Source organism: Mustela nivalis (genome assembly GCF_964662115.1).
Source record: "Mustela nivalis genome assembly, chromosome: 2".
In the NCBI taxonomy this organism is placed as follows: Eukaryota; Metazoa; Chordata; class Mammalia; order Carnivora; family Mustelidae; genus Mustela; species Mustela nivalis.
The window spans coordinates 60,386,403-60,410,229 of NC_139021.1; the positions used below are offsets into that span (position 1 = coordinate 60,386,403).

A 23,827-nucleotide genomic window follows, 5' to 3' on the forward strand; every position below is an offset into this window, starting at 1 on the left:
GTGTTTGAAATAGCCATCATCTCTCCTAACTCCATAACAAGTATCTCTAGCTATATATGCCATGATTTATATATTTTTTAAAAAGATTTTATTTATTGATTTGACAGAGAGAGAGAGATCACAAGTAGGCAGAGAGGCAGGCAGAGAGAAAGAGGGGAAAGCAGGCTCCCTGCTGAGCAGAGAACCCAGTGCAGGGCTCTATCCCAGGACCCTGAGATCATGACCTGAGCCAAGGGAAGAGGCTTAACCCACTGAGCCACCCAGGTGCCCGGCCATGATTTATATTTAGTTGACTCTACTTCAGCTTCGTTGAAATGAGCTTCTTTAACGAGGTCAACAAAACTTCCATTTAGTTTACACAGTTGTTGGCTTTGCCCACGTTTCTATAGGTTCTCTTCTCTCTCTTTCTCAGCCATTTTTTTAACTTCCTGCCACCACTTGTCCCTATAATGAGGCTAAGAAAACATGAAAATCTCCTGTATCAAAAACCATAACTTCATCTGAAGAACAAACAAGAAGGGAATGGAATGGAGAGGCGGAGAATATTAAGTTTCTTCTTAAGACTGCTGCCAAATTATCATAAGACTCAATGTTTGTAGGTTCTGTATTCACAGACTAGTGCCTATTTTCATGGTTCATCTAAGGGATAAAGACAGAAAGACCCTGAGCTCCAGTCTCCAATACTGTGCTTTTTTATTTCCTAGATGAAATGTTCTTCAGTTAGAATAGTTGTTTGAATGTTTCATATTTCAAAAATTTCAGCCACTCGTCTTTTATATTCTAGTCCAACCTCTCTGTGAATCGTTATTGTAGTTAACTGTTGGTTTCACACACTTTATAAATTCTTTGAGATAGAAAGCATAGATAGGTAAAAATACAAAATAGTAGCATGCATGAATGTTTGCGTTGCAATGAAAAAAGCACTGGTAGAAGTGATATGTTTCCAAATGAATTAATAAATATTTTAGTTACTATTAAACACTTAAGGCTTACTTTGGAGGAGACTAATGGGTAGTTATGAAAACAGCAATTGTGGCTTTCTTTTAACCGTTTTGCCTATTTTGAGGGGAGGTAGTTGGTCTTCCAAGATGGGAAAGAATAGAAACTTATTAGAGAGATTGTAAAATCATAATTCTTAAGACCTACGGTTCTTACTGGTGTTGCTTCCCTAGATCCACTGAATCTGAGAGGATTTCTAATGTGTGGATTTATGTTCAAGCCTCTGTTCAATCGAGTCTGTGTGTTGATGTCTGTGTTGTGTAAGTGTGAGAAGTAGTTGGGAAACCTTCCTACGGAAGGACTCAGTGTTACAGCAGTGAGAGGATTTTTATTTACATACCTGATTAAGGCTTTGTTTGAAAAGCAGTGATTCTTTCCATCTTTGTTTTCTGGTTGTCTTATGTCTATGGGAGCCTAAGATTGGTCAGTTCATATATTGCTAGTTTGAGTGTTTGTTTTTGGTTGTCTGGGGATGAGGAGTAGGGAAAGGCAAAAAAAGAGGTGTGAGGAAGTGGAACTAAGAGCTCTAATTCTATGTTTTCTCTATTGTAAATTTAGATCCAAACTCAGAAAGAAGCTTAAACTTGTCTTCCAGCAGATGAATTTGCATTTAAGTGACATAAAACCAGATGTAGTTGGAATCCTCACTACAAATAGGGTTTCAGGAATTCTGATGGTAATTGAAATAGTAATTTTGGATTGGTATATCAGATTTCCAAGATGATAAGAGATACAATCCTGAATTAGGTGGCTAAATTTTCTGAGTTTTAAAATTTATTTAATTTTGTATTGCATATTTTAAGATGATAGGTTAATTCAATTTTACAAATTTATATTATCAGAAGCTATTTTAAAGTTGTTTTATCATTTCTACAAAGCTTAGAACACTAACAAATTATCTGGATTTGTTTTTCTCACTGTAATGTGAATTTAGTAAAATACAGTTATATTCAACTAGAGTATTTTTGAGAAAACCTTATTTACAAGAAATATGTAAACTGGAGTGAATGTGTATAAAATTATGGTTTGAGGCTGCTTTTTAAAGGCTATATTTGTATATTTGTGGTCAAATATTCTGTTGTCAATAGAAACATGATAATCTAATTTTATTATTGTTTACATTCTGCACATGATTTACTTTCTGGAAGATTAGGGGACATTGTGAGTAAAAGGATTTCTAACTGACATCTTTTAAGTTTGCCTGTAGCCACATAATTGGTCTCTTATAAATTGTTCTTAAGCAAAGGCCATGAAAGGATAAAGGAAATATTTTTTGGATTCGATATTTGCCTATATATTGTGTATAAGAAGAGTTTCCACATGCCTGTTACTAATTAATAATAATAATGGCTACTGTTTATAAATAACTTGCTGTTAGTCATAATGCTGACCATTCTCCATGATTTATTTCACTAATCATCAGAAAATTCCTGACCTACCAGCATAATGGTTAAGAGGCTGGATCTGAATCCCAGCTCCACGATTTACTAGCTGTGTTAGCTTCCGTTAGACTCAGTCTCCTCATCTGTAAAATGGGTAATAGCAGAACTTATCCCAGGCTGGCTGTGAGGAGGAGTAGTAAAACCAGGACCACACTTGGAATTTACTAAGTGCTCTGTATCTGTTAACTCCCATACCGTGTCTAGAAAATAGGCAGTTCAACAGTACTATTGCTGTTTTTTTACACACTGAAAATGGAGTCTTAGAAACTTCAATGCCAAGTTTAAAGGCACAGACTTTGTAATTGGCACCACTGATATCTGATTTAGTATTTGAGTCAAGTTCTGAGTACAGACCCTGGGTTTTAAAATCACCATATTTGGGGGGCACCTGGGTGGCTCAGTGGGTTAAAGCCTCTGCCTTCGGCTCAGGTCATGATCCCAGGATCCTGGGATCGAGCCCCACATCGGGCTCTCTGCTCATCGGGGAGCCTGCTTCCCCTCCTCTCTCTCTGCATGCTTCTCTGCTTGCTTGTACTCTATCTCTCTGTCAAATAAATAAATAAAATCTTAAAAATAAATAAATAAATAAAATCACCATATTTGGGGCACCTGGGTGGCTCAGTCAATTAAGCGTCTGCCTTCAGCTTGGGTCATGATCCCAGGGTCCTGGGTTTGAGCCCCATGTCAGGCTTTCCGCTCGGTGGGGGTTCTGCTTCTCCTTCTGTCCCTTTCCTCCCACGTGTGTTCTGTCTCTCTCAAATAAATAAAATCTTTAAAAAAAAAAATCACCGTATTCATCTTTGGAGAGAATATGTGATTCCCATCGCCTAACAATATCTTTTCTGATACTTTTTATAATAAACACTGGTGCCTTCACTGCTACATGGATGCCTTCGTAACTGGAGAACACCATTCCCTAGCAAACGCCAGAGCTGTAAAAGGACCTTATGGCAGAGGTTTTGATGATGAAATGTCTTCATTATGAGGACACGTCCCCAGGGCAGTTATACTCTGGTCTTTAAGTTCTCACGTGTTATACTCTGGTCTTTAAGTTCTCACGTGCGTGAGCGAATGAGGTTTCTTCCTGGTGTCACCCGTGCATAACATATTGTATCAATAGGTTGAGTTTTAAGGGATTGTCTCTTACTAGTTTTCAAAGCCTTAGACTTAATTATAATTCCACCAGCCGTCTCTCTCTGTTAGGCTTCTCTGGGATCAAACAGAGATGGGAAGTCCTCTCTGCTTTTCATTATAATAGTCATTTTTATATGCACATTTGGATTGGAGCAGTGTTACTGTGAAATTTAAAAAAGCAGTTCTAGTTTTGCTACTGCTCAAGGTCACAGTTTTCTATGTCAGAAAGTATGGGTGGGTGGGTGATAAATTTGGTCACATTTCCCTTGACTTAGAGAACCAGGTTGTATTGCCCAAGTAGAACTCAGAGAAGCAGCTTCAGTAGCATTTTTGGGGGGCCCCAAAGAAACAGCAGTTCCCAAAGCCAGGGTTTGGGGGCATGCGTGCTGTTGTCTAGGAGCAGCAAGTTGCTGTGCAGACAGTGTGAGTGGAGAGAAACGAACAGGACGTGTAGGAAGTGAATTCCGAGGATAAAGGGGTGGTGGGTGTGCGTAGGGCCTTGCAGGTGGGCAGATATACTAGAATTTATTATAAATAGCTTTCATAGTAGGAATAGGAACTCCAGTGCTTATTGCCTGAATCTAGGCTCACAGTTTCTGGAGAGCCAGAGCCAGACTTCTAGATAAACTCATGGCTCTCTGGAAACCGTCTACACCTACCTAACTCCCAATGCCTGTTAGATCAGAGAATCCCATTTCTCTGACCTCCCTTCCCCGACTGGGCCAGAAGTTTGGTATCATCAGAAATCTCTATCTCCTTTAGAATGTCCTGTCTTCTGGGAAGCATTTCTGGTTCCCTCCAGGAAGATGTGCTAGTATTTGGCTAATGTTTAATCCTTCACTCACGGGTTCTTTGCCTTAAGTAATTCCTAATTTGTTACAATGGCCAAGGACACCCAGGAGTGAGCTGTATAGAGATAAAGAAGTGTGTCTCTGTGTGTCTACTTTGCTGACTTGGAGTAAAGTCCACGAGTGACTCATTTTCCATTTTTGGCTCCAAATATACAATATAATAGGAAAAAATACATAATTACAAATTTTCCATTCTTACTTTGGGTAGGCAAAGTTATCTGACACATTGCTGTCTTCAGCGACTGCTAAATAATCAAGGATTTGTGCTGAGGACTTAGGTTAAGTTTGAGGACCCCTTTTACAAGTGAAATCTTGTTATGTTTACAGTAATTTGTTGGTTTGGCTGGCTTTTTAAATTTCACTTCATGCCTACGATATCTCATTATACCAAAAAAAGGTAGATGAACTCTACCAAACACATCCCAAGGTGATATGTTTCTGTACACCATTTAAGGTAAATTGGAAACTTTTTTCTTTTACATATAATGAATCAAAATCTAAAATGCTTACCTATTTTATCATTGCCTCCGTTACTGTTCAGGGCAATTGCGAGTGGAAAGAATACTCATTAACAAGCTAAGGACTATGAAATGAATCGACCAAGTTCTTACTGTTTATGAAGCACATCGTTCTACCCTCTGCGTACCGTGTTTTATCTGCATTTTATGTACCTCATTTTAAAGAGTTTAAACAGCATAGTAACTGTTTTGGAGAAGAGATTCTCATGTGAGAATGATTTCAAAACCCACATTCTTTACACTCTAAACGTGGATTCCCCCATAGCCAACTAACTTGGTTCTTACTGACATAATTTATCGGCCTTAAGAAATTTTTATGTTACCCTGTCTAAGCATATGCTTCAATGAAGGAAGTGCAACATCTATTTGTATGTGTTTTGCTTAGTAGAGTCTCTAGGTTCCCTAAAGGCAAGGATAGACCTGTACACTACTGTGTCCTCAGCGTCTAGCGGAAGTCTTGGCAGCGATTAAGCAGTCAACAAATATTTGTTGAATGAATGCCCCAGATGACTAAGCAAATAATGCAGGCAAGTGATTACAAGAGAAGAGAACCATTCATTTTATTTAAAGGCACTAACAGATCCAGTGAGTATCTAAAGCCTGTTTTTAAAATTTTGAAAAGGATGATTTCACAGACTAATTTATATTATCATTATATAGGTCATCCTTCCAGACAACATCTACAGTCAGCGTGGCTGCTGATTTTGAATTCAATCTCTATAACTGACTTGCATTTGACCTGTACTAATTAATTCATTTACTCATGGAAACTACTCCTCCTATTGGATGTAATAGTATTTAGGAAAAATGAAGCAACTTCCTCATAGGCCAAGAAATGACTGAATTATATAAAGATCAGGTGGTTAGTACACTTAGGGCTAGTATCCTTACAAGATGGTAAGGAGTCATGATTGGAGGTGAACATTCTAAAAGATGAAAAATTTCAAGAATAAGGATATGTACATACTATAGTGAGAAAGTCTGCATGTATGTATCTATAAAAATAGAGTATGTATCACACTGTATATTCAGCATTACATTGTTCATTCATTCCAGGAATACGTGGTGATTTGTGCCTAGAAATTTACTGGATATCAAATTGCCAAGGAGAAGTTTACAGTCTACTGTGATTTGCAGACCTATAATCAGATGACCACTATACTTTATAACAAGGGCTATATTATGCAGAGAGGTGGGGACCTAATTATGACTGGGGTGATGGAGAATGGTTTCTGCACACAGGTAATACTTAAATTGGGTCTTGAAAAAGAAGTGGAAAAACACTGGGTGTCAAGCCAGAAAGGAAGAAAGAACATGAATTGCAGAGCTGTGGCAAAGATAAGCCTAATCTCGGGGGTATTGTATGTGTTTGTGTGTGTAGTGCACACACGTGTGTGTGTGTGTGTGTGTGTGTGTGTGTAGTGCACACACGTGTGTGTGTGTGTGTGTGTGTGTGTGTGTGTGTGTGTGATGTTTGGAGAGGGACATGTGCAGAATCAAAAACAACAGGGCTGAGACAATGGCCCAAAGCAGATGAGGAAAGGCCTTATGTACGAGGTTCAGGAGTTTGGATTCAATCCTGTGGGAGCTGAACAACCTAGAGGCTCACAACCAGGAGAGTGAGATGGTAGAGTCTGTGTTTCAAAAATTGACTCCAGTGTTCCTTTGCAGCTGTATTCAAGGGGTGGTGGGTGGCGAGAAAAAATTCCAGGTGAAAAGCTATGAGGACATTTTTGTCTGAAATCATGTACTTAACTTACATGCTATTTCAGTACAAATTTACATTTGATGTTTGCCTTAAAGTGGAGAAGGCATAATATTAAAAATATAGAAAGGCAGTATTGCATGATGGGGAGAATGTGGATTTTGCAGTCAGACTAACCCTGGCTAAAAAAATAAAAATTGCAAGTTAGCTATTTACTAACAATGTAACAAGTGGGTTTTGAGAGGAGCTCTGCCATACACCAGTTAGCTAGTGTGGTGCTGAATGATTACTTAACTCTTCTGCCTCTGCTTCCTGGTCTGTAAAATGAAGATAAAAATAGCACCTACCTGTAGAGTTGCAAAAATGGTTACATGAATTGGTATAAAGCACTTTGAAAACAGACTCCTAGGAAGTGATTAATAGTCATTGGTTATTATTATTATTATTTCCAGGATCATCATCATCTATGATCTCTGAACCTTGTTTTTTCTCCATTATGAAATGGAGGTTGCAGTGTTATCGTGGTATTATGGCAATGTCTATTTAAGATCCTGAGCATCGTGGTGCCTGGGTGATGCGGTCAGTGGAGCGTCTGACTGTTGCTTTCAGCTCAGGTCATGATCTGGGATAGAGCCCTGCTTTGAGCTCAGTGCTCCGCAGGGAGTCTGGCTGAAGATTCTCTCTTCTCCCTCCTTGTCCTCCGTTTGCTCTTTTTCTCTCTCAAATAAGTCTTAAAAGAAAAAAAAATAAAAAGTAAAATAAAATACTAAGCATACTTCCTAGCATCTACTACACACTCAAAAAATAGAAGCTGTTATTAAGTAGTTAGAAATATTATATTTTAAAAATCTGCTGGGACTGGCTACTGTGTCTCCATGGAAGGAGGGATATTTTCTCTTCCTCTGAGGTCCTTCACACTGTCTAACAGCTGTTACAGGTACCCTGAGTACCTGGGCTGCTCAGCAAGTACTTGCTCAGTTAATACATAATAAGGGTTGGGTACTGGGTACTCCTGCAGTTGGTGAAGAATGGGAAAACATGGGGGGAAAGCATGATCTGAGATGTAAATTTGGTAGGTTGATTATGTTTTAGGCAAGTAAACCATTTTTCCAGATTGATATGATTGAGGTTCTGAGTCCGGGCCAGCTCATCTGCTTCCAATCTTCATACACTAGTTTATTTTACCATCCGCTAATTTGCAACATACACTGATACAGTTTTATTCAGTGCCCTAGTATTCTGGGACTTTTCCTATGGCTGTTCGGTTTGCTGATTGTTCAGATTTCCATCAGAGCAATGATTAAGGATGATAAAGCCCTAGTTAGAAAATGTTTGAGTTTTCACTTTTTAAAGTTTTCTTGGAAGATGGCAATCAAAAAAAAAAAAAAGAAAGAAAGAAAGAAAGAAACTAACTATGTGACCTGAGGCTAGTTTTTAGATACCTTTAAGCTGCAGTTTCCTCATCTTTTAAAATGTGACTGTTGTAATAAATATTTCATAAATTCACCATGAGGAACAAAAGAACTACTGCTTATAAAATACCTAACACAATGCTCAACATTATAGTAGGTGTTCAATAAACATAAACTTCCATTTAAAATTATTCCTTTTCCATTCTAAAATTCCAGTTAAATATCACCTATGTCATAAATTGAGAATATTACTACCTTAATTTTTAATATTAGAGCAACCTTTTCATACCATTGTGTTATGCTTCCATTATTATAACAAACTAGTTATATCAAAACAGATCCCACTTTGAAAATGAAACTGTAGGTATCTGTTAAAAGTCATTACATGACACATTTAAAGTTTGTATATTGAGTTATGTATACATCTTAATTAACAGAAAGAAGAATCAGAAACACACATGAACTCTAGTTGATGATGTAAATGGTGAAGTGTTTGTTGTTTATGCAACTTATTTTGAAATGCGTAAAAAATAGGATGGTTTTGTAAGAAGTAGTTAGGGAAAGTAAATACGGTAATATTAATTATGAGATTCAGGTGGTTGGTTTATGGCTATTCACCATATACTTTTCTTTTAAGAATTTTCTTATTTATTTGATAGAGTGAGCGAGAGAACAAGAGCAGGGGGATAGGGAGAAGCAGACTTCCTGCCCAGCAGGGAACAGGAGGACATGGGGCTGGATCCTGGGATCCTGGGACGGATGCTTAGCTGACTAAGCCACCCAGGTACCCCTTAACTTTTCTATATATATGAAAACTGTTATAATAAAATATTGGTGAAAAAGGTGAACCTACAATACTTAACGTGTCTTAGGAGGGAAACATGAACAAAAAACAATATTTATTGTTTTGTTTTGTCTTATCTTTGTACAAAGAACTATTCCAGAATCTAGCAGTAATACAAAAAAGTATATGACATGACTGCTGCCTTAAGGAAATCACAGTCTGGTTGGGGGAGGCAAGACTTTTTGAAAATTGAGACCAAATTCAAAGCTCCCACTTAATGTCAGTTGAGTTATGAAGGTGGAATTTTCCATGTGTGGCTGAGAGATCCCTGGGAGCTGTAGAGCTAGTATTGAGTTCTGCAAATGCTTTTGTGTAAAAAGCTTTGTCTGAGGATGAGGAAATTAACAGGCCACATATATGTTTAACTCTTTTTCACAGGGGGACATTCTGTTATCTTCATTAAAATACACGTTCTCATGTCTGAAAATTCACAGTCGGTTTTTTGTCATTATGCGCTTTCTCAATCAGCAGATTAAAAGTAGTCTGTCATTCATGTTCCGAAATATTTTGGTGTTAGAAAGAGGGCTTCATTCTCAAGAAGGTTAGAAGCCACTGATCCAAACAAAAGTGCTCTCAGAGTTTGGAAAAAGAGCTCTTCAGCTTGCTGAGGTCTGGCCAGGCTTCAAGAAGAAGATGGAATCTGAGCTGAGTGTTGGGAAATGGGTAGAATTTGAATAGGTTGAGAAGAGATGGAATGCATTGGAAATGAGGGACCAATCTGAACAAAGGTAGGATAGTTTGGGAGACTGTGAGGAGACTAGTTGAGCTAAAGAAGGAATTGATCGTAGATAAGGGTGGAAGGGCCAGCTGGAGCCAAACTGTGGAATTTGGACTTCATCCTAGAGCCAGTAGAGAAGCCACGCAATACTTTGAGCAAGGGCTTGATAGGGTGAAAGTGTTTTAGGTATTAATCTGCAGCAATTTCAAGGAAAGCCTGGAATGGGGGAGAAGAGAGCAGTGCTACAGAGGCTCATGTCGTCTGCCCAGATTTTATGGGTCAGGGATCTGAGCTCGAGTGGCAAGGAGGAGAGTCTCAGAAAAGGAAAGTGAAGTCTCAAGAGACCTTTCAAAGGAGCCGTCATCATTTACCATGCGGCATTTCTTTTACTAAAAAGGATCAACCCTGCAGAAGCCATTGCATGGTGCTGCTCCAGTAGACTGCACGTGCTACACTTCTGTGAATAACAGGTTCTGAAATTGACTGACCGTTCTTACGGGCCCTGTATACACTCAGGTTCTAACTGTGGTCTCTACATGTTGCTTGCTTTTTCATAAAGTTGTATAAGGTGTGACATTTTGAAATGTCTTTTAGGCAAAAGAGCAATGGGTGGCTCGAACTATAAAATTTTGGAGGGATAGTAATCCTACGCCATGGCCAACATGCACTTATTAAGGAATGCCTCGTTTTCCAAAAGGGAACTACCCAAAGCAACACATTTGCTTCATGGACGTACACATTTTTAGATAAAAAATGGTTAAGTGGCTGCTTACAATATTTATTAATTTAATACTACGTCTTTAAAAAGTATCACATAAAATGTATAGATTTAGGAATATTTCTGTTTTCCACTTTCTTATTTCATGTAATCATTTTATTCATTCTTCATTTTATTCATTCTCTTCACGTAGGCGTTTGGTATCCCTTGATGCCACTTCCATCATTTGACACAATTTTCAAAAGCCTACATTTGCACTTCTGCCTCAGGGTTTGAGAATGAGTACTCATTAAATCCATGAGTGATATTGTCATTGAATCCAAACAGTAACATAATATTATGGTAGTTATGCTTCTATTTTGTCCCACAAGTTTATATTTGTTATCTAAACAACATAGTCTTGTGCAGTGTAGCTTTTATAAGTTCCTTTTAAGGTCTGTATATTAGCAGTAGCTAATATTTGCCTTTGAATGGTTATGTCCCATGCATTATTATTATTTTTAAAAGATTTTATTTATTTATTTGACAGAGAGAGCACAAGTAGGCAGAGCAGCAGGCAGAGGGAAAAGGAGAAGCAGGCTCTCCACTGAGCAAGGAGCCTGATCCGGGACTTGATCCTAGGACCCTGGGATCATGACCTGAGCTGAAGGCAGCTGCCTAACCAACTGAGCCACTCTAGTGTCCTTCCTATGCATTATCATTAAAGCCATGTAATTTACCTCACTTTTGAAGGATCCAGTCCCATTCCTCTTTTAACAAATATTCCAATGGTAGGCACTATTTTATGTTAATGTGTCTTCTCCATTATTTTGCTCAAAATAATGTAACAACATGTCTTAGGAGAGAGGCTTTACAAGAACCTGCACATAACCTGCACATATATTGCTGATGACAATTTGGGAGGAATAAAATGTCATCTTACTTTTGAGCATATATAGTATTATTGTTAATTGCTCTGTGCAATGGGCCTAGCAGTATAAAGTCAGATGTAAGTCAGTTGTACATTTTTACCTTTACTTATTCTCTCAATGAATATTGAGTTTCAACTATGTGTCAGGTGTTTTGCTAAGTTCTATAGGGATATAAAAAGAAGTAGCTCCTACCGTAAAGAAATTTATAATGTATTAAAATGAATAAGACTGAAATGTAAAATGAGGTAGAATAGGATGTATTTTCTAAAGGAGTAAAAACTCAGATTTAGTACCTCAAGAAAAGGAAAATCAGTCCTGAGTAGTAGATCAAGCAAGACTTAGCAAAGCAGTTGCAACTTTGATTGAACCTTGAAGAACTATGGGATTTAGTCAGATGGAAATTTTGTTAAAGGGAAAGGCATTAGCAAAACCATGGGTTTGGGGATGTATTAAGCATCTCAGTAGGCCAGTTTGGTTTAAATATTGAATATGTACAGTTATGTTTCATGATCTGCAAAATGGGCTAATAGTAGTTTCACGAAGAAAAGTCAGGGCAATTAGATGTGACCATGTATTTTGTAATACTTTTGTGTTCTTGTAAGTCACTAGTTATTATACAAATAGGAAGTAAAGCAAAAAAAAAAAAAATCTTGGTGTTAGAGTGTATAAGGGGGCTTAAAAACATGATCAAGTGATGTAACTTGCTAGCTTAATTCAGGAGAACATGGAAAGCTGAAAACCTCAGAGCAACGAGTGACTCACTCAAATCTAAACTATGGAGAGAGATTGGCACCTGCTTAAAGTAGAACGGCCAATTGCCAACTTTTACAAGAGAAGAGATATATAGTGGCTGTGAAGTTAGAAAAAAGATGGTTGGGAAAGATTACAGTGGTAGAAATTGTAGACCTGGCAGTAGGGTTTGAGGAGAGGGGATCTGGGAGAACATGGGGCGAAAAGGAAACTTTCCGTTTAAGTGACATGACCCTTACAGAGGAATAAAATGAAGATTTTATGTTTGAGTAGGTTGAGTTCCACACTGATCCAGGCAAGAGCCTTGTCTAAGTGGGATGACGGGATTGATTCCCGGGAAAAAGATGCGCTCGTTGATAGAGATTTGGGAGTCCTCACGTAAAGGTGATTTTTTTTTTTTTAAAGATTTTATTTATTTGACAGACAGAGATCACAAGCAGACAGAGAGGCAGATGGGGCAGGGGGAAGCAGGCTCCCTGCTCGGCAGGACTCTGAACCCCTGTCGCAGGACTCCATCCCAGGACTCTGGGATCACGACCCCAGCCGAAGTCAGAGGCTTTAACCCACTGAGCCACCCAGGCGCCCCTAAAGATGATTTTTTTAACCTCTGGCAAGGAAAGACTAGAGAAACATTCAGACAGGTAAGAATAGCATAGAATTAAAAAACCACAGAATAAGCAGAGGGGAGAAAATCCAGAGAAGGAGATAGATCTAAGGGGGTGCAGTAAAATGTCGCTGTGTTGTATTGGTCCATGATAAGAGAATCAGAGAAAGGCCCATTCTGTAAAAGAACTAAGGAAAACCAGGACCGGGAAAAGTATGATGTGGGCAATTAGGAAAGTCCTTTCAGTAAAACAGCAGCTATAAAGGGATGATGGAAAATACTAAAGAAAGAATAGATGTTCTAGATTTCAGGGCAAATTTTTAGGAAACTCGGTAATGAAAGAAGGGAGAAAAGTATCATGGTTGAAGGAAGACTTAAAAATTTAGGGAAACCTGCTGTTTAAATTAGCATATACATGACACAAAATGTTACAGTGAGTTTCAGGTGTACAACATAGTGATTTGACAAGTCTGCATGTTACGCTTTGCTCACCACAGGTGAGCATCTGTCACCATACAGCATGATTACAGTACCATTGACTGTATTCCCTGTGCTGGGCTTTTTATTCCTTTGACTCATTTATTCCACATCGGGAAGCCTTTATTACCTAATCACCTTCATTCGTTTTGTACATGCCCCTACCTCCCTCCCCTCTGGCAGCCATCAATTTGTTCTCTGCATTTGCAGGTTTGTTTCAGCTTTTTGTTTGTTTGTTCCTTTGTTTTGTTTTTTAGATTCCATATATAAGTGAAATCATATGGTATTTGTCTTTCTATGTCTGACTTATTTCATTTAGCATAATACTCTGTGTCCATCCATGTGGTTGCAAATGGAAAGATCTCAGCTTTTTTTTTTTTTAATGGCTGAGTAATTTGTGTGTGTGTGTTGTCCCACAAGTTTATATTATCTATACAGCATAGTCTTATGCAGTATATCTTTTAAAAGGGTTCTTTTAAGGCTTATGTATAGCAGTAGCTAGTATTTGCCTTAGAGTGTTGTGCCCCATGCATTATTATTTAAATCCATGTAATTTACCTCTCTTTTGAAGGCTCCAAGCAGGGTCCTCTTTTAATAAACAGAATTCTAATAGTAGACACTATTTTATGTTAATGTATCTTCTCCAGAGACTACTTTGTTCAGAACAACATAACCACATGTGTCCTGTAAAAGAGAAACTTTACAAGAACCTGCACATGAGTAAATATATGTATATGTTAGATATGTATGTATGTACACATGTATATATATGTCTGTATATACACATATCACATCTCCTGTATTCATCTATCCATGGACACTTGGGTTGCTTCCATATCTTGACTATTATAAATAATGCTGCAATAATCACAAGGGTTCCATATATCTTTTCAAATTAGTGTTTTTGTTTCTTTTGCATAAATACCCACATGTGGAATTACTGGGCCATATGGTATTTCTATTTTTAACTTTTTGAGGAAGCCCATACTGTTTTCCACAGTGGCTACACCAATTTACATCCCTACGAACAGTGCATGAGGGTTCCCTTTTTCTCCATATCCTTGCCAACACTTGTTATTTGTCTTTGATTCTAGCCATTTTGAGCGGCACAAGGTGATACCTGAGACCTGTCTTTGTTGGTAGAAGGGAAGTAGCCTCTTGAGATGGAATTATTGAAGATTCTGGGAGATCAAATAATAAAGTTTTGTTGCAAAGGAGATATGGCAGTGGCACTAAGAATAAAGGCTTAAGAGGTCAAATCCTATGACAGGAAAGGAAACCTCCATTGAGATTAACCAGTAGGAAACTGGGAGATGTTGCAGGAAGATCACTGAAAGATTTAAAGTAGCTTCAACATTCTTTATAAGATAGTTGGTTAGGGCATGCGCTAAAGAGAATGGGGAATGAGGTGAGGATTGGGGCTTGAAGAAAGTGGAAAAGACTCCACAGAAACTGTCTCAGGCACAAAAAATGTAAAAGGGAGATTGTCGAGTAACAAGATGTCTCACAAGAACATGGAAAGCATAAATTTAACAAATCTGGTCAGCGTGCATATTGTGGCCTCCTCTGCCATGCTCAACCATCCAGAATAGCAGTTGAAGAGCGCACAGCAAGGGCTTGCCAATGCTAGGATTAGAGCTGGCAACAGAGATGCTTGGAAAAACAAGATGACCCGGGACTCTAAGGTGGAAGCTCTGAGTTGCAGACAGGGCCCGTGAAGTTGGAAAGACACAATGTTCTGAGGAGCAACTCCAGTATAAGTGAGCGAATGCAAGAAGTAAAAGGTGGCGTTTCTTGGAGGTCATACAATTCTAGGCAGTGGTGTCGCTGAATCATTTAAAATAACCAAAAGGGAATGAAGTCCAGTCCCCTTAAAATATAAGAGATGAAGGAATCAGAGGTTAGTAGAGGTGTAGTGAACTGGGTTTTTGATGCTCTCGATCATTATAATGGGAAACAAAATAGAAAGGAAGACCAAGTGTATGCCAAGTGAAGATAAGCTATGCTATTACAGTGTGAAAAAAAAAAAGTTACAGAATTAGCTTAGATATTGCTGGGGGAGGATCTGCTGCTCACCTGGGCTCATGTCTTCACTGTGTAATCCTGGGCAGACTCTTCATAATGCAAAGGCTGTCTCCTACTTCAGTAGGCAAAGCTATCCTTTGGTAGTGAACTCCCTTTAACTGCACTCTTAATTTATGGTAAAAAATTAACCAAATGGATTTAACATGTGACTCCTCTAACCCATCGTCTTTCTGGAGACTATTTATATAGCCACAGCATTCAAAGTATAACCAGAATTTGCTTGATGCAAATCATGCTGTAATGGGTTCGTTGATAGCAATGTCACCAAGCTCCAATGGTCTGATAGATGTCTCCACTTAAATTCTTGGTCAAGGAATACCAACTTATCTTTTCCATGAGCTAGTTACAGTATATTCCCCCTAAACAGTACTAGAGAGAGAAGCCCATGTTTTCTTCCAGAAACCTCGAAGTCCATTGCCATGTACATCATGATCCTCCTGCTAGCCTGTTTCTTCAGATACTGTCTATACAGATTGTAGTGATGGAAGTACAGTAGTACCCCCTTATCTGCAGTTTTGCTTTCCTTGGTTCTACCAACTTTTGTCTAGAAGTAGACAATCCTTCTAACCTATCATCAGAAGGTCTCTAATGGCCTAACACTGTGTCACATGCCTACGTCCTTTTCCTCACTTCACCTCATCCTGTAGGCATTTGATCATCTTGCATCATCAGAAGGAGTGTGAGTTCAGTAAAATAAAATATTTTGAGAGACCATATTCACATAACTTTTATTACAGTATATTATAATTTTTCTATTTTATTGTTAATCTTACTGTGCCCAATTTATAAATTAAACTTTATCATAGGTTCATACGTATAGGAAAAAGCATAGTATGTGTAAGATTTGGTGCTATCCATGCTTTTGGCATCCACTGGGGGACTTGGAACATAGCCTCCACAGAGGAAGGGGAATTATTGTGTAAGTTTTCTTATATAATCACAATTAATTCTACGTTCTTATATTACATTTAAGTTACCTTGATTTGATTTTGGCCATCCTGAGTAAAGTGGCCTCATGGTGGATCTTAGGTAAGTCGCTTGACTTTATCTTTTTAATTTATTTTCCAAAGGATAAGCTTAACTTTAAAGTTTATAGTAGATTTTGGGCGCCTGGGTGGCTCAGTGGGTTAAGCCTCTGCCTTCCGCTCAGGTCATGATCCCGGCGTCCTGGGATCGAGTCCCGCATCAGGCTCTCTGCTCAGCAGGGGGCCTGCTTCTCTCTCTCTCTCTCTCTCTCTCTCTCTGCCTCTCTGCCTACTTGTGATCTCTGTCAAATAAATAAATAAAATCTTTAAAAAAAAAAAGAAAAAGAAAGTTTATAGTAGATTTTATCCCATAAAACCTTGATTTCTCTTAATTGATGATACAATGATTATATAAGTAGGGCCTTTGGACTGGGTTAATGATATGTAAACCACTGGACAGTGCTCCACTATTTCTAAGCATTTTTCTTTTTCTTATCCTTGCATGAGTAGGTTACCCCCATTTAACAGATGAGGAAGCTGAGATACATAGAAATTGAGTAACTTTTCCAGGTTTTTACTGTGAATAGCAAAGCTAGGTTGAAACTCAGTTGATAATTCTGAAGCTGGTGCTTTTAACAATCTGTATTTGCTATTGCTCCCAGGTACTACTCCCCAGGAGAAAGGCATTCAGTGTAGCAGAATCCTGCCACTACTAATGATGATGATAAATACAGTTTCCGCTCCTACTTTATACCGGGTACTTTGTATACATTTTTATGAATCCTTCCTGCATTCCTGAAATCTAGCTATCATTTAAAAAAATTTGTAAGTGAGATGATTAAGGTTGGAGATCAAATAACTTTTATAAAGGCGTGTAGCAGATAACTGGTCTTTGACTCTGGAATCAAGGCTCTAAGGCATAGTTGGATGGGAGTTTGTGGCACCCCTGGGGAGTAGCAGGTTACTCTGTATAGTGCGGGCCTACAGTACATGGCTGAGCACAAGAGCTGGGGTGGGGGTTGTGGAAACTGAAGAGGTAAAGGAGAGTTTCTGAATATTTTTTAGAGATGAGTAGGTGCTTAACGTATCAGATGGAGATTGAAGACTTGAATGGTAAAAGAGACTCTTGAGTGAGGGCAGAAGAGAATAAAAGTTCTGCTTTCTAATACACTGAAATCCTGCAATGAGAGAAAAAGTACAGGAGAGATAAAAGAATTGTATATTTATTTATTTATTTTTAAAGATTTATTTACTTATTTTAGAACAGGCGAAACAAAGAGCGTGTGCACAGATGTTTGGAGGGTCAGAGAAAGAGGGAGAGAATCCTCAAGCAGACTCCTTGCTGAGTGTTAAGCCTGTCTTGGGGCTTGATCCCAGGACTCTGAGATCATGACTTAAACTGAACCCAAGAGTCAGCTGCTTAACTGAGCCACCCAAAGACCGTGAGAAATGTATAGTTATTTAGAAGAACATAGATGATTCATAGATTTTCCTTTTCAGATAGGTGGCTTAGATGGGATCATTGTTCTCAGATATAACAGTACCTTAAATCTCTAAGACTGGGAAAAAAACAATTCAGGATGTGGTGTTTTAAACTCAAAGCCTTGGAGAGGTGCTCTATGGCATCATCTACAGCATATTTATAAATGTGATAGTGCTTGTGAGGATTGGTAGTTTGGTGGCTGGATGTTAGTCTTGTCTTTTTAACTTTCTGGTGGGTGTATGCTTGACAACAACAGGGGAAGTGGTCCCTTCTCATCTGGCTTTCAGTCAAACTATTTTACATCACAATAAACCTCCAGGCTTTTTAGCATCAGGTCCCTGGTGATCAAAGTATTCAATTCCAGTACCTGATAAAAATCATGAATATCCTGGTAGTTATTTTATGTGTATCCTCTTCAACAGAGCCTTTTAAAAAATTGGATTCATTAGGAAATGGACTCTTTATTCCTTAGAGAATAGATAGGTGTATTTGAACAATGGCAAAAGGCAATGTACTTGGGGCCTAAAAGAAAAAGTATCCTCTTTCTTTCCTTCCTATTTTTAATGGAATTTCAAGTATAATTGAATATGTCTCCTGGGACTGGAAGCTATATTTGATCAAGCTAATAATATGGAGAATAGCTAGGGTAAGTCTTTGGAGTATAAGAGTAGGAGTGGTTTTGGCATAGTCAAGCTTTCACCAAGTAATTTTATAGTCTAATCTACAGAATTATATATCTTAGATTTGGCAAAGACTTAGAAGTAACCTGGGCTAACATCTTGTACAACTAGAAAATTTCTTCTTCACCATTTTCTCGGACAAGTGGACATGGAGCTTCTACTTGAGATCTTCCTTTGAGTGCACTAGCCTGAAAGTGTTAACACTCTAGAGGAGGGTGTGGACTGCTGGGGTTTTACTTCCTTCTACATCCACAGCCTGTGGCACTGTGCCTCAGTTTCCTTGCTCTGCTGTAGAATAGTGCTAATTATTGGGCAGTGCTAAGTATTGTCATTTCTTCAAACCTTGGGTTTGAAAACATCCAAAATTATTTTCTATTTCTGCACTTGTGATGTTGGGCAATTTTCCTAATACCTTTGGTTTCCATTTTTGCATGTGAAACAAGAAGGCAGTACCCAGCCAACTAAGGAGTTTGTGAGTTGTGCTCTGAGACCTACTTAGGGAATTATTTAAAAGAATCATAATGTCTGTAGTCTGACAATAGTAGGCACTTTACATGACCTCTTCTCCTTGGGACTGGTTCTCATCTTTGATCGGTATATGGTATTTGATTCTGAGTTCAGATCCCTGTGGTAATCTGACCAGTACAGAGTGTAAAATAGAGCTATTGCCGAATAGGTACAGGGTACTGTATGAGTTCTTTCAGGAAGGCTAGATAGGATGTGGATAACTGGGTAGGATACTTTGGAGCTGTTCACCAGAGGACCTGCTTTCCACAATCTATGGCAGTATAATGATTATGAAGAGCAAGGTCATTCGATTGCCTGGAGGTGTGAAGAGAAAAGGGAAATACAGGCTTATGTCAGAATTTATTAGCATCAACTAAGAATTCTAACAACAGTTACACTATTGTTTGGTCTCCATTAAAACAATCAGTTGGAGTGATTCCCAGTAGGCTCACTGGCTTTATTTTTCAACTTTGTTTAGAAGCAGTCTAAATAATTAATTTTTTGGAAGTGACTATCTGCTGCAACTATTTATAATGTCTATTTGAAAACTCATTATGCATTAGTAGAAGATTCACGGGTCAAGGAGGGACTGTTTTTTGCTTGATGTTTGTAAGAGATGGGCACTGTGGAGAGAAGGAAAAGCTGCATTTTCTCCATCATTCTTTCCCATTTCAAAATGTACATACTCATGAGAATCCACCCCAGATATTCTCTTGGTGTAGGACCTTGTTTTGGAAAACATGTTACTGATTTTTAAGTAGCCTCTGAGGTATTATTGCATTTTTTTCTGAAACCCCGTTAGTGGGAATGTATAATGTCTACAAAGTGAGCCACAGATTCCAATGATAGCACCTCACCAGTTGTTTCTAAGGAAAGCAATAATGCTATCTCTTCATTAAAACAAAACAAAACAAAGCAAAACTAAATCTAGGGAAAAAAGACAAGTGTTCTGTGGTCTGGCTTATTTGCTTAATAGGGTCAATAATACCATCACTATATCAATGGGTTGGGTTGCTATCATAAACCTGCAACATAAATCTAAATTTTTTTATTGTATAGCCACAAAGGAATTTACTAAAGATCAAAATGTTTTCCACAAACTATCTGCTGTTTGTTTTATTTTGGGATGAAAAAGTTAATTTCTGCCTCATTTACACTTAGTGTGGTTTTGTACTAAGTGTACATCAGATATTGACATGTTGGCAGCCAGGTTTGGCTGAGTGGTAATAATTACCCATTAAACCTAGCACTCTGTTCTTTAGCCATATTGGATAACCAAGAGAGTGTGTGTTTGTATGTGTGTATGGGTGTGTGGGTGTGTGCACACACACATGCTTGTCTGTGCCTGTGCCTGTCCTTAAGCATGGTGAAAACCTACCAGCGTTATTTCCTACTCCAAGTCTTTTTATTCTACCCTTTGGGCTCTGTTTGGCAAAATGTCTACATAACCAAGGAAACACTCTCACATCCTCATCATGTAAATTTGAAGAGATAAATTATTTGTAAATAAGCAATTCAATTAATATGTAAGGTAATGAGTTTGACTACTTCTAAAGTGTTTCTTTCAAAGGGTAGCTTGTTATAATGGGTTGTTTCCTTAGGGATTAAATAGTTAATGTGTATGTTTTTCAAAAAATTCTAAGTATTAATCTGAATTACATTCAAATATTGAAAGACTGGTTTTTAAAATGACTTTCTTGTAACTCGTTTGAATATAACTTCTCTACCATGCCTTTACAAATAACTATTAATTGGATATATCATATATGTTGTTTATTTTTGTAGTTAAAACAGAGCCAATGAGCAGCAGTGAAATAGTTTCAACAACAGCAGACGGGTCTTTAGACAATTTCTCAGGTTCAGGTAAGGAATAAATATTAGATTTTCACATTAATACAAAACATAGTTTTTCTTAGTTTATTTATATATGCAAATATATCTCTATGTGTATATGCATGTGTGTATGTAGCATAAAATTGTAAATAGCTTTACTCAGAGTCCTGTACCTGCAATTCTCTTGTTTTTATCCAATGTTACAAAGTATTTGCTGAAAATGTTGATATCCTATAAAGGAGATAAAATCGAAAGGAGTTTGTTTTTCATATTTCTTTCTACTAAATTATCTTTATTATGTTATGACTCCTGCCCTTTTTTCCTCATTTGTATGGTTTTTTCCAATTACGCAAGTTTAGGTAGGCAAAATTTGGCTTCTGCTAACTCTTTAAGCAGATTTAATCAAACCATCCTCCTAAGTAACTGTCATGTCAACTATAGATCTATATTAAACTTTGTAAAGCAGCTTTCAGTCTTTAAGTTCATTTTACATTAGCATTACATTACATTCATTTACATTATCTCTTTCACATTAGCAAAGTTTGCCTCCAACAAACAAAATATCCAAGTTTCGTGTCTTTGCTAATGAAATTACTGATAAGAAAGTCATTGTGGTAATAAAGTAATGGTGAGGTTGTGATTATATATTTGCCAAATTACCCAGCTTGGACTATTTCAATAAAAAAAAAATTCTATCAGATGTATTTCTTAAAATATTTAACCTTTTTCTTATCCTCTGCTGTGTTTACCAAACCTCTTGAGTGGAAATGCTATACTTCATAAAAGTTTGTAATTGACTTACTCCAACTCTTAGGGTCTCTTATTTAATACACACCACAACTAAAAGGAATTATATATATTATATAACATGAAATACGAATGCCTAACTTTTATACTAATGATACCAGATGGAAACAATAAGGAAATAACAAAAGGGTGTTATACCCATGAGTTCTTTTATAAAACACTTACTAGAATTAGACTTATGCCAGAGAATGTGCTTGCTGCTATTACAGATGAATAGGTATATGAGAATGGCCCTGGTCTGGGGCTTAGTAGGGTGAATAAATGACCAGACCATCATATTATGGTTTGCTCTTTCCAGAGGGAAGGCCAAGTATTCCCAAGAAGGGGTCCTCCAGGAAGGGACCTAACAGAGACTGGGTTGGGATGGGAGATCAGGAAAGATTTCCTGGAGGAGATGCTTGCTTTCAGCATTAAAATAGGAGTAGGAATAAAGCATACATAGACCTGGGGAAGGAGAAGTTGGACAGATAGAACATTCCATGGGAGGAGACCAGGACACAGAGGCATGGAATTTGGAATTGCCAATGGTTCAGCATTCCTGGTGTGCACAGCGTGAGTGGTGGTGGCATGCTGGACAGGGTCAGGATAGAGTCGAAGGAGGCATTTGTGTCCCACATGATGTTTGCATTGTATCCTGAGTGCAATGGGAGGTGTCAGAGGAAAGGAGTTGCATGATCATATTCACATACAGAATCCTGACTGTAGCTGGAGGGAGGGGGGCTGGAGAACAGAAGTAGAAGGATCAGGTACAGTATCTTCGTTTTAGTTCGGGCAAGAAATCATGAAGACCTGAGAGAAGGTGCTGGCAGTGTTATGGAAAGATGGTGGATTAAGGTGTATTTGCAAAGTCGAATTTATGGCATAGTAACCAATGAGTACAGGGGGTATGTGAGATGCAAGAGGAGCATGACCCGAGAGGGAAAGGCATGTTGAATGGGAGGTAACATCCACCTGAAGATGTTGAAGCTCAGGAATGATCTGGAATGGAAATTTTGGAAGTGTGCGGGGAGTTGAAGGTAGTGGGCTACATGCAACACAGCTGAAGACAGAATCCAGGAAAAACGAATATAGAGAGACAGGGCATAAAATTAAGACACAGGTTTTAATTTTTCAAGAAGGAGGAGAGTTGAGTTGGGAGTGAAGGCAGGAAGAGTTTCACGGAAATGTTGTCTGTAGGATAGATTGGTATACAGCTATTAAAAATAGCTTGGAAATAATTAAATGGCATGAGCAAATGTTAACTATATTAAGTGAAAAGCAGGTTACAAAGAGTAATATGCTCAGTATAACCCATGGATTTTCAAACATTTATGTGTATGCGTATGTGTCTTTGTGTATGTGTCTAAAAATTAATGGTGGCTTTCCCTGGATGATGGAATATAATTTGAATTTTATTCCTTCTGCCGTTTTTCAAAAATGTTTCACAGTGTATTTGTATAACAGTCTTAAGTTTAAAAAGTAGTAATTTTGAAGTGCAAGTTCAAAGTCACATACTAAAAAGAGGTAAGTTTAAGTATCTCTAGATAATAGTACTGCTTCACTATTTTTCCTGATACTGAAAACCTATAGTAAAGACATTCCTTGTTCTTACTAGTAATTGTAAAGGGACATCTTAGCTGCAGTTCCAATAAGAGTGAACTATACATGGGTTTGCATATACACATCCATAGGGAAAAAGAGAATAGAGAATAAAGCTAATGTCCTAAGATGTTAGCATTTAGAGGATTGTGGTTAAGGATATCTGGGAAGTTTTTCCTGCTATCTTTGCAACTTTTCTGCAGTGGCAAGTTACGTCAAAATAAAATCTAAATGAGAAACATCAGTGGATTTAGCCTACAGCAGTTTCAGTGGGTGGTGCTTTACTTTCCCTCATGCCCACTTGCCCATATGCCCCATTTCTGTTGTCTTCAATACATTTCCTAGCAGATACATGTGTTCATAAAGTGCACTGAGTAAATGGATGTTTTCACCAATAAGGAAGGAGAAAAATGTCTTTCAAACATGTAAGTGGTAAAAGGAGAAGAGCAGGTAGTCCATTAGAAAGCGGGACCTAGGGTTGAGGATGACATTTAGAAGGTCAGGGTGGTTTTGGCTGCCAACACAAATTTTATAGAGGTAGGGGTTAAAGGTGTAGAGAAAATGGTGATAATTGATGCAGGGAGGTCCCTGCTGGGACAGCAATGACTTAAATTCAAAACAGAAGTGGATCGCCTTAGAAAAGAATCACTTTCCCACAGAAACATCAGGAATGACGGGATGGGAATTAATGCAGATGAGTTTGAAGTGGAGGAGGAGTCAGTATGTTCAGGGAATTCCTGCCTGATTCCTCTGTTCAAACCCTCCTGTAACTCTCACATGTCTCTCATATCTCGGGGTAAATGCTA

The 23,827-nt window shown here is 38.1% G+C and overlaps 1 protein-coding gene across 20 annotated transcripts in view; it reads left to right on the forward strand.

Annotated features, from left to right (window-relative positions):
* The window catches only part of EYA1 (EYA transcriptional coactivator and phosphatase 1), a 362,527-nt gene that overhangs the window by 197,839 nt on the left and 140,861 nt on the right, over positions 1-23,827 (forward strand). For 19 of the 20 annotated variants that reach the window (XM_082721150.1, XM_082721148.1, XM_082721142.1 and 16 more), the window contains one exon: positions 20,589-20,666. In XM_082721150.1, coding sequence (XP_082577276.1) covers positions 20,589-20,666 — 78 coding nt within the window. Of the gene's footprint in view, positions 1-16,795; positions 16,891-20,588; positions 20,667-23,827 lie in introns of all 20 variants that reach the window. The other variant, XM_082721140.1, reaches the window with a different exon arrangement.